At 35.1% G+C, this 16,312-nt stretch overlaps 1 protein-coding gene across 2 annotated transcripts; it reads right to left on the reverse strand.

Moving 5' to 3' along the window:
* Window positions 1-3,717: 3,717 nt before the first annotated feature.
* Window positions 3,718-16,076, reverse strand: LOC128227912 (uncharacterized). 2 transcript variants are annotated; one of them, XM_052938848.1, is made up of 10 exons: window positions 15,988-16,076; window positions 13,174-13,249; window positions 12,762-12,813; window positions 12,043-12,101; window positions 11,693-11,775; window positions 11,276-11,349; window positions 10,700-10,770; window positions 5,975-6,143; window positions 5,735-5,829; window positions 3,718-5,427 (listed from the first exon to the last, which is right to left on the reverse strand). In XM_052938848.1, exons 2-10 carry the CDS (start codon window positions 13,229-13,231, stop codon window positions 5,246-5,248), a joined length of 843 nt encoding a protein of 280 aa, XP_052794808.1. In that variant the 5' UTR covers window positions 13,232-13,249; window positions 15,988-16,076; the 3' UTR covers window positions 3,718-5,245. The 2 variants fall into 2 exon arrangements, with proteins under 2 accessions (XP_052794808.1, XP_052794809.1); XM_052938849.1 differs by lacking the exon at window positions 15,988-16,076 and adding an exon at window positions 15,808-15,855.
* Between the last annotated feature and the right edge of the window lie 236 nt (window positions 16,077-16,312).

Here is a 16,312-nt window from a genome sequence, read left to right on the forward strand (position 1 = left end):
CATTTTACAGCGATGATCATTCTGACCAATTTGCATTGAGATTAGGCTAAAATTGTGACCTCTATTGTGTTCACAAGGTTTTTCTACTAATTGACCTAGTGACCTAGTTATTGACCGCGGATGACCCAATATCGAAGTTGACCTAGATTTTATAGAGATGATCATTCTGACCAAGTTGCATTGAGATTAGGCTAAAATTGTGACCTCTAATGTGTTCACAAGGCATTTCTACTAATTGACCTACTGACCTAGTTTTTGACCCCAGATGACCCAATATCGAACTTGACCTAGATTTCATAGAGATGATCAGTCTGACCAAGTTTCATAAAGATTAGGTCAAAATTGTGACCTCTGTTGTGTTCACAAGGTTTTTCTAATAATTGACCTAGTGACCTAGTTATTGACTGCGGATGACCCAATATCGAACTTGACCTAGATTTTATAGAGATGATCATTCTGACCAAGTTGCATTGAGATTAGGCTAAAATTGTGACCTCTATTGTGTTCACAAGGTTTTTCTTCTAATTGACCTAGTGACCTAGTTTATGACCTGGGTTGACCCAATATGGAACTTGACCTAGCTTATGTTAAGATGATTATTCTGACCAAGTTTCATTAAGATAAGGCTAAAATTGTGACCTCTATTTTGTTCACAAGGTTTTTCTAATAATTGACCTAGTGACCTAGTTATTGACTGCGTATGACCCAATATCGAACTTGACCCAGATTTTATAGAGATGATCATTCTGACCAATTTGCATTAAGATTAGCCTAAAATTGTGACCTCTATTGTGTTCACAAGGTTTTTGTACTAATTGACCTAGTGACCTAGTTATTGACCGTGGATGACCCAATATCGAACTTGACCTACATTTTACAGCGACGATCATTCTGACCAATTTGCATTGAGAGTAGGCTAAAATTGTGACCTCTATTGTGTTCACAAGGTTTTTGTACTAATTGACCTAGTGACCTAGTTATTGACCGTGGATGACCCAATATCGAACTTGACCTAGAATTTATAGAGATGATCATTCTGACCAAGTTGCATTGAGATTAGGCTAAAATTGTGACCTCTTTTGTGTTCACAAGGTTTTTGTACTAATTAACCTAGTGACCTAGTTATTGACCGTGAATGACCCAATATCAAACTTGACCTACATTTTACAGCGACGATCATTCTGACCAATTTGCATTGAGAGTAGGCTAAAATTGTGACCTCTATTGTGTTCACAAGGTTTTTCTACTAATTGACCTAGTGACCTAGTTATTGACCGCGGATGACCCAATATCGAACTTGACCTACATTTTATAGAGATGATCATTCTGACCAAGTTGCATTGAGATTAGGCTAAAATTGTGACCTCTAATGTGTTCACAAGGTATTTCTACTAATTAACCTACTGACCTAGTTTTTTAACCCCAGATGACCCAATATTGAACTTGACCTAGATTTCATAGAGATGATCAGTCTGACCAAGTTTCATAAAGATTAGGTCAAAATTGTGACCTCTGTTGTGTTCACAAGGTTTTTCTAATAATTGACCTAGTGACCTAGTTATTGACTGCGGATGACCCAATATCGAACTTGACCTAGATTTTATAGAGATGATTATTCTGACCAACTTGCATTGAGATTAGGCTAAAATTGTGACCTCTATTGTGTTCACAAGGTTTTTGTACTAATTGACCTAGTGACCTAGTTGTTGACCGCGGATGACCCAATATCGAACTTGACCTACATTTTATAGAGTTGATCATTCTGACCAAGTTGCATTGAGATTAGGCTAAAATTGTGACCTCTATTGTGTTCACAAGGTTTTTCTACTAATTGACCTAGTGACCTAGTTTTTGACCTGGGTTGACCCAATATGGAACTTGACCTAGTTTATGTTAAGATGATCATTCTGACCAAGTTTCATTAAGATAAGGCTAAAATTGTGACCTCTATTTTGTTCACAAGGTTTTTCTAATAATTGACCTAGTGACCTAGTTATTGACTGCGTATGACCCAATATCAAACTTGACCCAGATTTTATAGAGATGATCATTCTGACCAAGTTGCATTAAGATTAGCCTAAAATTGTGACCTCTATTGTGTTCACAAGGTTTTTGTACTAATTGACCTAGTGACCTAGTTATTGACCGCGGATGACCCAATATCGAACTTGACCTAGATTTTATAGAGATGATCATTCTGACCAAGTTGCATTAAGATTATCCTAAAATTGTGACCTCTATTGTGTTCACAAGGTTTTTGTACTAATTGACCTAGTGACCTAGTTATTGACCGCGGATGACCCAATATCGAACTTGACCTAGATTTTATAGAGATGATCATTCTGACCAAGTTGCATTGAGATTAGGCTAAAATTGTGACCTCTATTGTGTTCACAAGGATTTTGTACTAATTGACCTAGTGACCTAGTTATTGACCGTGAATGACCCAATATCAAACTTGACCTACATTTTACAGCGATGATCATTCTGACCAATTTGCATTGAGATTAGGCTAAAATTGTGACCTCTATTGTGTTCACAAGGTTTTTCTACTAATTGACCTAGTGACCTAGTTATTGACCGCGGATGACCCAATATCGAAGTTGACCTAGATTTTATAGAGATGATCATTCTGACCAAGTTGCATTGAGATTAGGCTAAAATTGTGACCTCTAATGTGTTCACAAGGCATTTCTACTAATTGACCTACTGACCTAGTTTTTGACCCCAGATGACCCAATATCGAACTTGACCTAGATTTCATAGAGATGATCAGTCTGACCAAGTTTCATAAAGATTAGGTCAAAATTGTGACCTCTGTTGTGTTCACAAGGTTTTTCTAATAATTGACCTAGTGACCTAGTTATTGACTGCGGATGACCCAATATCGAACTTGACCTAGATTTTATAGAGATGATTATTCTGACCAAGTTGCATTGAGATTAGGCTAAAATTGTGACCTCTATTGTGTTCACAAGGTTTTTGTACTAATTGACCTAGTGACCTAGTTGTTGACCGCGGATGACCCAATATCGATCTTGACCTACATTTTATAGAGATGATCATTCTGACCAAGTTGCATTGAGATTAGGCTAAAATTGTGACCTCTATTGTGTTCACAAGGTTTTTCTACTAATTGACCTAGTGACCTAATTATTGAACGCGGATGACCCAATATCGAACTTGACCTAGATTTTATAGAGATGACCATTCTGACCAAGTTGCATTGAGATTAGGCTAAAATTGTGACCTCTATTGTGTTCACAAGGTTTTTCTACTAATTGACCTAGTGACCTAGTTTTTGACCCCAGATGACCCAATATTGAACTTGACCTAGATTTTATAGAGATGATCAGTCTGACCAAGTTTCATAATGATTAGGTCAAAATTGTGACCTCTATTGTGTTCACAAGCAATTGTGAACGGACGGACGGACGGACGGACGGACGGACGACGGACGAAGAGTGATCACAAAAGCTCACCTTGTCACTACGTGACAGGTGAGCTAAAAACAATCAATATAATACTGTGTTTTTCATTATGATAATAACTAGAGCCATCACAGGAGTGATAAGGGCCATGAATGAAAGCATATTTGAAAGGGAGTGCAATTTGAAGGCATAACCAAAATTCGATCCATCATATACATGTCCTTTAAAGAAGATATTCACCTTACTTAAGATTCATGTTTTGATGAAATATATTAGCAAAACCATAAAAAATGTCATATATTTAATTAGAGGTATACACAGGGCAATAAATCTAACAATATTTAGGCATAAATTACATAACCTGTCACAACAGAGAGTTTGAACTATAATATGTGAGGAAATATGTAAAGTATGAATTTGATATCTTGAATGGCTAATCAGATATAAAAAAAAAACATAAAAGTTGTGGACGGACAGACCTATGGACTGGGTGATAACTATAGGGCACCAGCAATTTTTTGCCTGGCCCTTATAATAACATTGTAGTGCAGTAGTTTAAAAAAACACAAAGTTAACTATGTTTCAGAATGGGATTGAAGTGGATGGACAGGGTGAAGGGAGTAGCAGATGGCCATGAACTGGGCAAAACAACTGGCACCCATCACCTCAACACACATGGGGGATGGGTACCAGATGGCCATGGACCAGGCAAAACAACTGGCACCCATGACCCAAACACATATATGGGATGGGTACCAGTCTGCATTTTGTCAGCCCTTTCAAGCATACCAGCACACTTATAAACAAGGTCATTGTTATGTAAGTTACTGTATGTACTCCTTTGTTCTATACCAAGAAATTGTGATGATATTGAGGATTTCTCAGACACTAAACATCAACTAAAAGATCACAAATACAATGTGGCTTGCCCTTTAAAAAAAGGTAAACAAGCAGCTTATAAAAGTTACAACATAGTTGTAAGGTACCAAACATACAGCAAAGTTAATGATCAACAATCAAAAACAAAAACATAAATACAAAAATATCATTCCATGTCTTGCTATGGTATTATATAATCAAAAAAGCATTAAAGAGGCTATATAATTCAAAACCATTAGCTGACAATAAAATAAACAAGTTGAGCTATCACAGTCGTGATGAATACCTCCAGACACCCATAGATTCAAAAATAGTTAAACCTTGAGTTGTGGAATTTCGAATTGCAGGCAGGTTTCACAAAAGCCTAAGCTGAACAAACATTCCTATCAAGTTTCATAATGCAGGTGCAATACTTTTTGTAGCCTCTTTTGACACACAATTTTTTGGACCATTTAACTAATTCAAGGGCCATATCTCTTGTTAGACAGAGTATAATTTAAAAGAATTAGCAGGCATACAGCAACCAACATTGACCAACATCCCTATAAAGTTTCATGAGTATATGTGCAGCTCATTTGGAGCTACATGTGACCCAAAATTAAAACATTTTCTTTACTTAGTAAAGTGTGATAAATTTTGTTAGCCCTTGTGGAATATGACAAAATTGAAAGATCATCTGACCCAAGCTGACCAAAATATATGTAAAGTTTTACGAGTATAGGTGGATTACTTTTGTACCTTAGTACGAGATGACATATTTTGAACATGGCAAGACTTGACATGACAAATGCAACTCCTTTATGATGGCAATGTAAATCTATCTTTGGGTATAAAAATGTATTATAAGGTAGAATTCCTAGCAAAATGACATAAAGTGCCCTTAAATATATCCCACTGTAGTATCACAACACACTTTTCCTCTCTCTGTCTGTAAGTCAGAGGATGACCTGCTGGCCTCGACAGATGATGAGTTTCTGTGAGAATGTGCGTTGCTGTGCGGGCGGAAGGACGACGCGGGAGGTGACTGCCCCCGCCTCAACACACACCATCTCCAGGTACTCCATGGGAACAAGGTCAGACATCGCTGCAGCCTTCTCCTGCCATGGGTTCCACACAACTGCACAGGAAATACAGATAATATGATGGGAAAGAAAGCACAGAAAGTCTTAATATTCTGTTCATAAATCTCTGTTACCAGCAGTGTATAATATTAAATTTACATTAAGTTTAAATAAAATGACCTAGAAACATCCTTTTACTAAATTCAAAAATAAGGTCAAGCATCCACTAAGCAGTCAGTTCATGAAGGCATGATGGTGGAGTGACCAGTCATAAAAATGCAATAAAAAAACTCCCTTCGCTGAATGGAACAACATGATCATACTGCCCTAGGGTAACACATGTGTTATGCAAGTTATGCGTACCGACATCAGGGAGGTTATCACGCTCTATCCTGAGTGTCCCCAGTGTCTGCATGTCTTGATTCACATTCACAGCACCATCCACCGCCTGGTAGATCCTTACAAAATTGAAATAACATATAATAACAACTAAAACCTCAGAAATAATCTTTTTTTTTATTGTGTGCAACATATTCTTCAATATTTAAATCAAGACAAGATGATTTAATCTCAATGTAGAATTAACCCCTGTTGACAATTTACCTGTCATAGTTCTCATCAATGACGACTGCCTCTCGTTCCTCTACATGTTCACCGACATGCACCTTATCCGTGTACGTGCAGTTCTGGAGACCAGTAATTGTCGTTGTCATGATGTCCTCCACACGTACATATGTGTGTAACAGCGTTGTGAAGTCAAACTCCTCACCTCCTGAAAGACAACAATATTCACGCTTTAAGTGTTAAGAAAAGATAGGTCATAGTTTATGTGTTACAAAACTATAGAGGATATTTGTTGATTTCAATGTAATATTGTATTTTATTTAACAAGAGTCATACATAAAAAACATGTTTTTAAGAGTGATTATGAAGATTTTCTATGATCACAAGTGAAATATAATAGATCTTACTCTGAAAACAACAAATCCTCTGTTTCTTTTATGCTTATTTTTGGCCATTTATTGGTTTTTTATTTCCTTTTTCTAAATAAACCCTTTTTGGAATACCCCTTTGCTACAGGACTACCCTTCAGACACCCCCAAGCTCAGTTTTAATCGCCAATGACATAGACTGTTGTTCCTACGCGAGCTTGAGGAGAAATAGTTCTCTTTTTAAAGTTTATTATTTGTTTGTGTTTCAGTGCAAACACTTTATTACATACATCAAAAAACTTTTATTAATGCAATTATGTCCCTTATAATAAAAGAAAATGCACAAATTATTTTTAAATTGAACATGGCATGAATACATTGACCACTGGTCACCATTTACTGAATGAACATTTGAAACGTCAAAAGTGTTAGCAATCAGATGTGGATTAACATTGAATTAAAAAGGTTTTTCCAAGTTTTAGAGTTTGTTTCATAGTGGAACATGGATATAAAATCCTCTTCACTGTCAGAGATCAGTCTGATTTGTATTAAAAAGTTTGAAGTTATAATAAAAAGATGATATAACATCAGTTTCATGTTTGAGCATTTGTTTTTGTTAAACATTTGTACAAAAGTTTGAGCATTCAGCTTCAAAAAAACGTTTGAAAAACAGGATAACCATTTCCGTTATAAACTGTAAGTTATTTTTATTGCCAAACAATCTATATTCAAACATAAGCTATCTCTTTTTAATATTTTGGTTTTTAATTTTGACACAGTTGATCAAAGGGAAGTAACTTAAATTGATTTTAAAAGTAGTGTTAGGTTAAGGTTGATATTTTCATCCTTTAGTTTGCAGTGAAAATATATTTTCACTGCTGTTTTTTCACTGATAAAACACCATATTTTATCGAAAAGCATGAAAGAAACAAATTTACATCAGGAGAGAGACAGTGACTGGAGGAATAATTTTGTTTTACCAACATTTGTTGAAAATCATGTAAGCAAATTATAAAGCATAACAACACTATACATTTGAAACTCGGTCACATAGGCTAATTAAAGAAACAGAGTGCATGAAATACTTGACTCTTATTGGATTGCTTGAAGTCATGAACTAAACATTTGTAAGTTTAATATCTTTCCGGACATTTACAATGCATTTTGCTTTTGTGATCCAGAAATTGAGTTCATTTATTTACCAGCTTAAAAAAACAATTACAGTAAGTAATTTACAAAGGGGCAAAGGGAAGGATACATCAGTGATATAATTAGTAAATACTGTGAATTCATTAATATTAGCAGGACATTAAATTTGTGGTTTTCGTTGGTTGGGTAGCCACAAATTTAAGATCCCAATCAAAATTTGACGAAGATGATACATAGCCTATATCGGCGAGTGGTGGTTTTGCCAAGATCACAGGTTCTATTTTAATATATTAAAAAACAAGAGCTGTCACAGTATGTGACGAATGCCCCCAAATGTGACATTGACCTATGAACAAGGTCAGTACATGAAAAGTTAAAGATCAAACAAATACATATGGCAAGTTATTTTAAATTGCCTCTGAACATAAAAAATACCACCCATACTTGACAACCTACATTCTTATGTCCTTATATTCAGCATTCCATTGTGAATAAACACAAAGTGTATCTTTCACCTTAGAGGTAGGGACATGGGTCTTGCATGTGACACGCTGTCTTGGTATGTCCATTACATGTGGCAAGTAATTTTAAAATCTGTCCATACAAGAAAAAGTTTCAGCCCGGACATAACAACCAATACTCTGTATCCTTATATGCAGCACTCCATTGTGAATAAACACTAAGTGTGACCTTGACCTTAGAGGTAGGGACACGGTTCTTGCACGCAACACGTCATCTTGGTATGCCGAACACATGTGGCAAGTTATTTTAAAATCTGTCCATACAAGGGAAAGTTACAGCCCGGACACGACAACCTATACCCTATGTTCTTATATGCAGCATTCCATTGTGAATAAACACCTAAGTGTGACCTTGACCTTAGAGGTAGGGACACGGTTCTTGCACGCGACACATCGTCTTGGTATGTTGAACACATGTGGCAAGTTATTTTAAAATCTGTCCATACAAGGGAAAATTACAGCCCGGACACGACAACCTATACTCTATGTCCTTATATGCAGCATTCCATTGTGAATAAACACTAAGTGTGACCTTGACTTAAGAGGTAGGGACACAAGTTTTGCACACGACACGTCTTCTTGATATGCTGAACACATGTGGCAAGTTATTTTAAAATCTGTCCATACAAGGGAAAGTAACAGCCCGGACACGACAACCTATATTCTATGTCCTTATATGCAGCCTTCCATTGTGAATAAACACCTAAGTGTGACTTTGACCTTAGAGGTAGGGACACGGTTCTTGCATGCGACACGTCATCTTGGTATGCCGAAAACATGTGGCAAGCTATTTAAAAATCTGTCCATACAAGGGAAAGTTACAGCCCGGACACGACAACCTATACTCTATGTCGTTATATGCAGCATGCCATTATGAATAAACACTAAGTGTGACCTTGACCTAAGAGGTAGGGACACGGGTCTTGCATGGGACACGTCGTCTTGGTATGCCGAACACATGTGGCAAGTTATTTTAAAATCTGTCCATACACGGGAAAGTTACAGCCCGGACACGACAACCTATACTCTTATGTCGTTATATGCAGCACTCCATTGTGAATAAACACCTAAGTGTGACCTTGATCTTAGAGGTAGGGACACGGTTCTTGCACGCAACACATCTCTTGGTATGCCGAACACATGTAGCAAGTCATTTTAAAATCCGTCCATACAAGGGAAAATTACAGCCCAGACAAAACAACCTATACTCTTTGTCCTTATATGCAGCATTCCATTGGGAATAAACACCTAAGTGTGACCTTGACTTTAGAGGTAGAGACACGGTTCTTGCACGCGACAAGTCGTCTTGGTATGCCGAACGCATGTGGCAAGTTATTTTAAAATCTGTCCATAACATTCTGAGTAATTGAGTCGGACGGACGGACGGACAGACGGTGCGATTTTAATATGCCCACCTTCAGGGGCATAAAAAAATGAATTCCATGAATGGAAGTGCCCATGAAATTGTCCTTTTACGAAAAACCTTGAAATTTCATGCCTACGAATATAAATGATTTGATTGTAGCATATTATTACAATAACATGACTTGTGTGTTTGCTTTAACCCTTTAGCACATAGGCAAGTGGCCAGATTACACCTCCCAGTCAGTAGCCAACTTACTGATAAGCAGTCCTTATCTGTATAGGAATTTTAGGGAATCGAAAAAGAGCAAATTATTACAGCAGTATGACCTTAAACTTAATATAACTCCAAAGAATTGTGGCCAAATATTTTTTATGTGAATACATTTTTTATAGATAATTAAATTATCTATTATATGGTGTCAATGATGAAATATAAAATTATTTTATTTCATCTGTGAATGCATTTCCGAGATGGAATTGTTACATTTCTATAAAATGCCATATCTTCATTAAATCAAAGGGTAAAAAATGCTGGGATCGATCTTTATTTTATTACCCCTATCATAAAAAAGACCCATCTGAATTAAAAAGCCGACAATTGATGTTCTTGTGTATAATACACAGAAATATGGCAGGAATATCCGGTGTCATCCAGCTTAGAGATCCAGTCCAGAGTGTCTGTTTAACTTTATTACCCCCTCATAAAATTGTTTACAAAAAGAAAGCTGATAAGTGTTTTCCCAGTATGAATAAAAAGATCTAGACCAACGCTTGCAAAGTGTTAACCTGACCTATTTTATGACCGGAACCATGCTGGCCATCAATTAGCTCAGCAGAAAATTTACTCATCATTTTCTCAGCTACTTATTGTTTCTATTGTTTGTAAGACAAAATATTATCTGATAATAACAATAATCTTTATTGATTTGAATGGTAAATTAAACTGATGTAATATATTCAATGATTTACGCATCAATGCATTTGGGGATTTTCCATACAGAACTAAGCCTCGAGGTTTAAGTACGTCACAGTGGATCTCACACCTGTGAGTGGCAGTATAATATACCTTCAAATTTTAGCAGACGATATTTTCAAGGGAAAATCAATACACAAAAGGTTAAGCTTCAGTTTTATAAACATCCGGGATATTGTTAACTAAAAGAAAGATGCAAAATTGAAGTATTGAAATGACCCTATTGAAATATGCGGGAGATGCCTATACATCCAGTAGTGTATAGGGTCGGCCAGATGCATTTACATCTGCTAATGAGCTATGTCGGCCTATCTCGTATACATACGCTAAAGGGTTAAACCTAACACACAGCTTTTCTTAGTGGTATGGTAGAAATACTGGCAGCAACCTGTGTTGTGGACAGTCAGTGCTGTCTCCAGGGTGTTTTGCATGAGGGTTACAGTGTACACCAGTCGAAACCTGCAAACACAAACTCATCCTATAATAACTGTACGAATCCCGCAAAAACAGAAAAGATAAAAAATTGAGAAAAAGTTTGTTTCATGAAGAATACAACAATTTTTGGATATGAAAATAGTTTGGGGATCCAGTTATTTCACAAAAAAATTATAATAAAATTTAAAATTGGAAAATGTATTTACCCATTTGGGAAAAAGTACCCCGGTATACCTTATTGCCTTTGGGTTAAAATTTTCACCCCAAATTTAAATATAAACACGCACTGTATCCTAAAAAAAAATACTACCAAATCTTTTACAATAGAAAGTTTTGTTGTTGTTTACATAAAAAAAACCTGACCCAAATGAAAGCTTTAATACCATTATTGAAGTTGATGCCTTTCTTGTTTACATCTTACTTTTCAACAGAAGAAAGCTTAGTTTTACAGTACATGTACAGTAGATCCACAAAGATTTTACTTATACTAAGTAAAACACAATCAAGTTTATGGAAGAAAGCTTTTTACTTCTTGTCCCACATTTGTCTTGTCTGATCATCATCTTCCAAGGAGAAGTCCATACTGACAGCCCCATTTTCACCCTTTATGAAAAACATTCATAGTTTTTGTGGACATTTTTATTTGCAAGTACATCAATAATTTATGTCAAGAAGGGTGCTGGATAAAAGCTTATAAGACCACTAGTAATCCTTGATTCATCTACACATAAATATTGTGTTCCTTAACAAGTCAGCGAAACCATCAAATTAAAACACTAAAGACAATTCTATGAAAGCAGTCTATTTTTTAATTTCATTTTGATGAAAATATGTTTTTCCTTGCTTGCAACCAAATCTATAACATGGTCAAAACAGCAGTAAAAAGACTGATACTAATAAACATGCTTCTCTTATTTTTTCGATTCTCACAAGTCTGAAAGCTTACATCCCTGGGGTCGGAGGCCTGTTTCCACTCCTTGATTCGGGCAAACCCATGCTGGGGACCCAGCTCCCAGGGTCCAAAGTTTGCTGTAAAAAATAAACACAGGCAACAGTTGTCTAGGCAAGGGAACTTACCATCATTTGCTTTAACCAGATACTAGAATATATTGCAATCCTATTCTTCTTTAAGATTATATCAAAGAAGTGCTTTTGTTTGGATAACCAGAATGACAGAATTTATTGACCTTTGCCTGTAATAATCTGTAATTAAAATAATATCTAGTCTATATAAATAAAGAATATGATCAATCAAATAAACATCAATAAAGGTATAAAATAAGTTTCAATACTAACGGAACACAATTGGTATTCCCCCTCTGATAGCCTTTGAGCCATCCAAGACTGCTTTTTTACTGCAATAGAAGGATAAAATCATGTTATGCTTTACAGTTTACAACTATCTTTTTTCTAGTAAGCCATGAATAAAGTAAATGCATCAATTATCTGAAAATCTGTTTTTAAATGATTGTATTTTATTAATTTCTTAATATTCCTATAAGAATGCTAAGAAAAAAAAATGATTTGGTTATGGTTACATCCAGATAGGCAATAGGGTAGGTAGACTTTGTTAATTAAGCTTTATGAAGGAACGTCATTGTCCTCATTGGACAATTAAGTTAAGGAAGTTCGCATATAAAGTTTTAAACTACATATTAAAACACAGGCTTAATTTTTTTTTACCATCTGACTATAAAAACGGAAGGCTGGGTAGGGTCGGGTAACCAGAACCAAATGTTTAGGCATAACCAGTCGGCAAACCTCTTATTTGGCAATAAGTAGCTAGCAGATAAATTGCAACAATAAATAAATAAATACATGCATACTACTGCTATTTGCATGGTAAGCATGAAACTACAGTACAAAACAGTTACTACACGGTTAAATGAACTCAAATCCCAAACTTGATTATTAAAACTACATAACTCATGCCTGTATAATTCAATACTTCAGGTATTTGGTGAACACTTGTTGTGTTTAACATCTATTACAACTATTATAAAATGCAAGCTGACCTACAAAACAGGAACTCCTCCCCCTCGTGTTTCCATGATGTTACTGTTGCACCTGAATAGTTAATCAAACAAAATCTTGAAATAAAACACTGGCCACATAACTGCTATACTATTACATTCAAAAACATATTGCACATGTCAAGATGAATGCATATCTTTACGAAAAAACTTTTGTTTATGAAAAGTTAATAAAGATAATTATGTTTCATGTTACTTGATAATTTCTTGTAAAATAAACATGACTTCATCAAAGAAATTAAGTGGCAGCATTCTCAAACCTTTCTGATCAAGCAATAAGCACCATATTTGAAAGCAAGCCTTTGTTTTACTTTACAAAATGTTAAATGTGATCTCATTTTCCCACATATACCAGTAATCATCATGCCAATTCATCATGCATATTCAAACTTACCACAAAGGTTTACGGTCACCTCTGATCCAGAATGGTTCTTAAACAATACCTGAGGCATGTTCTACAAAGCTGATATCTACAAAATAGTACAAGAATTGCTTTTATTTTGCAAGTACATTGTGCAACAAAATCAGTTAAACAAAGCAAGATTCTCAATGACAGCTTCAGGCAGTCAATTCCGACTCTTCAAAGTGTGTGTAACTGTGCAGATGCTGCGAGTGTTAAAGCTATTATTTAAATGAAGTGAATTGAAAGCAATACAAACAGTTCTTGTATGGAGGCTTTGCATGGTAATTGGCGTGGTGAAGTCGAATGACAGGCCATAGATTTTGCATTTTGTTTTAAAACATATTGCCAGGGTTCATCTTATAAAGTTAATACAAAGTCATATTGATGCTATGATTTTTGAAATTATTTAGTTTTGAAAATCTTTAAAGCAAAATTTACGATAATTTGTCCAAAAACAACCATGGTTGAATATCAGTGTTTACACAAGGTCAACATGTAGGTTCACATAGTCCAAATACCCATGACTCTCAATGTATTGCTAAAAATAAACAAAATCTAAATGTTAACAGACGTACGGAATCATACATTGTACCTTAGTTATGATGGTTATGAAGGCTAGTGTAGCTAACTTTCATATGGTAAATTTAAGTAGTGGATCTAATTTTGAAGCATGTTTATGCACATTTTCAATACTTACCAGTTTGCTATGTTCACTTCCATATTGTTGCTGGTTAAATGAATACCGAGATATTTTCTGTTACAACAGTATCAAGTTCTGTGAGAAGCAGGACTTTTCTACCACAAGACTTTATTTGTTAGGGGTTGAAAAGTCTTTGTTTTAGGAGGGGTGTAAAGTCTTTGATTTCCCAAATGACAAAGGGGTTGGGAAGTCTGACAGACGGTCTGTGATAGAGCAATCAATATTATTTATTGTGTAGCTTGTAGCAATAGTCTAAAATAATAGACGTGTTATACGGGATTCTTCCAATCCCTAACGTCTAAACGGGAATGTGCAAAAAACAGGGATGTTTTAAAAATATTGAAATTGTTTTAAGTGAAGTATTTTATGGTTGAAATTGATCATAAAGAGTTATATTAATATTTTACCAAGTAATTGAAATGTTATTTTGCACTAAACAAGCATTCAATGCATTAAAACAAGTTGTTTACCTTTCCAATAAAACGAAAGTTGACTGAAACAGACAACAATTATGCGAAGGGGAACAACTCGATACAATCGTAATAACTCGGCCTCCTCTGACAAAGCTTCGAGATAGACCTCGTTATACAATTGTAATAACTCGGCCATGGCCGAAATGTTCCAAGCGATTTAAAACTGTGCCCTGAAGCCTTGCAGGTGCCCTTCATGTATATATCGTTATGTTTTGACAGAATGAAATGAAGAACAGCCATCAAACTCATAATTATAAGTTGGATATTTATTTTTTGTGTACGGAACTAATATAAAATAACATTATCTGGTAATATTTCTTGTTTTTATATTTTATAGGCGCTATATGCTTTAACCCGGAATCCTGATCGGAACAACTACCCACTTTTGTAGTCCAAATAATTGTACGTTGACGGATTTTTTTTTAAAATTTTTTGATATGGCAAATCCTTCACGTACAAATTGTTTAGTATCAAAAGTGGGTATTTGTTCCGATCAGGATTCCGGGTTAAAGCATAGTCTATTAAATATCATAAAAACAAGAAATATAACCAGATAATGTTATTTTATATTTGTTCCGTACACAAAAAATAAATATCCAACTTATAATTATGAGTTTGACGGCTTTTCTTCATTTCATTCTGTCAAAACATTACGATATATACATGAAGGGCACCTGCAAGGCTTCAGGGCACAGTTTTATATCGCTCGGAACATTTCGGCCATGGCCGATTTGTTACGATTGTGTAACGACGTCTATCTCGAAGCTTTGTCGGAGGAGGCCGAGTTATTACGATTGTATCGAATTGTTCCCCTTCGCATAATTGTTTTCTGTGTCAGTCAACTTTCGTTTTATTGGAAAGGTAAACAACTTGTTTTAATGCATTAAATGCTTGTTTAGTGCAAAATAACATTTCACTTACATGGTAAAATATGAATATAACTCTTTATGATCATTTTCAACCATAAAATACTTCATTTAAAACAATTTCAATATTTTTAAAACACACCCGTTTTTTGCACATTCCCGTTTAGACGTTAGGGATTGGAAGAATCCCGTATAATACGTCTATTATTTTAGACTACCCACTTTTGATACTAAACAATTTGTACGTGAAGGATTTGCCATATCAAAAATTTTAAAAAAATCCGTCAACGTACAATTATTTGGACTACAGTACTTGTAGCAACTGATATATTCCCATACAGATGTCAATTTACATTTTTTTGTGTTGAAACATAATAACAAATTTTCAATCAATTACTGAATGCATCAACATCATTTTGAAAAGGTATCTGTTCTTGAGCATCGAGGAGCTCCTAATGCTCTGTGAAGCTTACTTTCATCGCCAATTATCTACATGACTGCTCATTGTGTTGAACATTTGTGCCAAGTTGTCAATGGAGGGTTTGTGGAAAGAAAACATATTGGCTATGAAAAAGTTCTTTCTTACACGATTAAACTGATCATTGAAGGAGTAAACAAACAAAATGTACGGTACGTGTTTGTCCGAACTGGTATAACCGAAAATCATATCACTTTCTATAGGTATCTTGTTCGATTTTGCATTACAATGATTGTAATCAGTTATCGTTAAAGTATGAAGATAAAATAAAAATCCTAGAATATTTACCTGACAAGTTATTGCTTGATAATTATGTGTTCTAATATTGTGGAATTTATCGCAGTCTAATTTTTTCCATTAAAAATAAAATTGTAAAATTTGCACAAAAAAGACTTAGGTTACATCTTACTATGTTATAACTGGGACCAATAAGAAATCCTTCCCACAGGTTTATAACTATAGATAACTTAACGGACGTACGTGCTATGGTGTTATGTTATTTTAATAACGATGAACTGTATATGTTCAAGTTTACAATAAATATGTTGTTCTGTTCTGTTGAAAAACTCCTAAAAACCTCATAAAGCTACAGGCCCGACCAAATTCCAACACG

Source organism: Mya arenaria, chromosome 3, assembly GCF_026914265.1.
Source record: "Mya arenaria isolate MELC-2E11 chromosome 3, ASM2691426v1".
NCBI lineage: Eukaryota > Metazoa > Mollusca > Bivalvia > Myida > Myidae > Mya > Mya arenaria.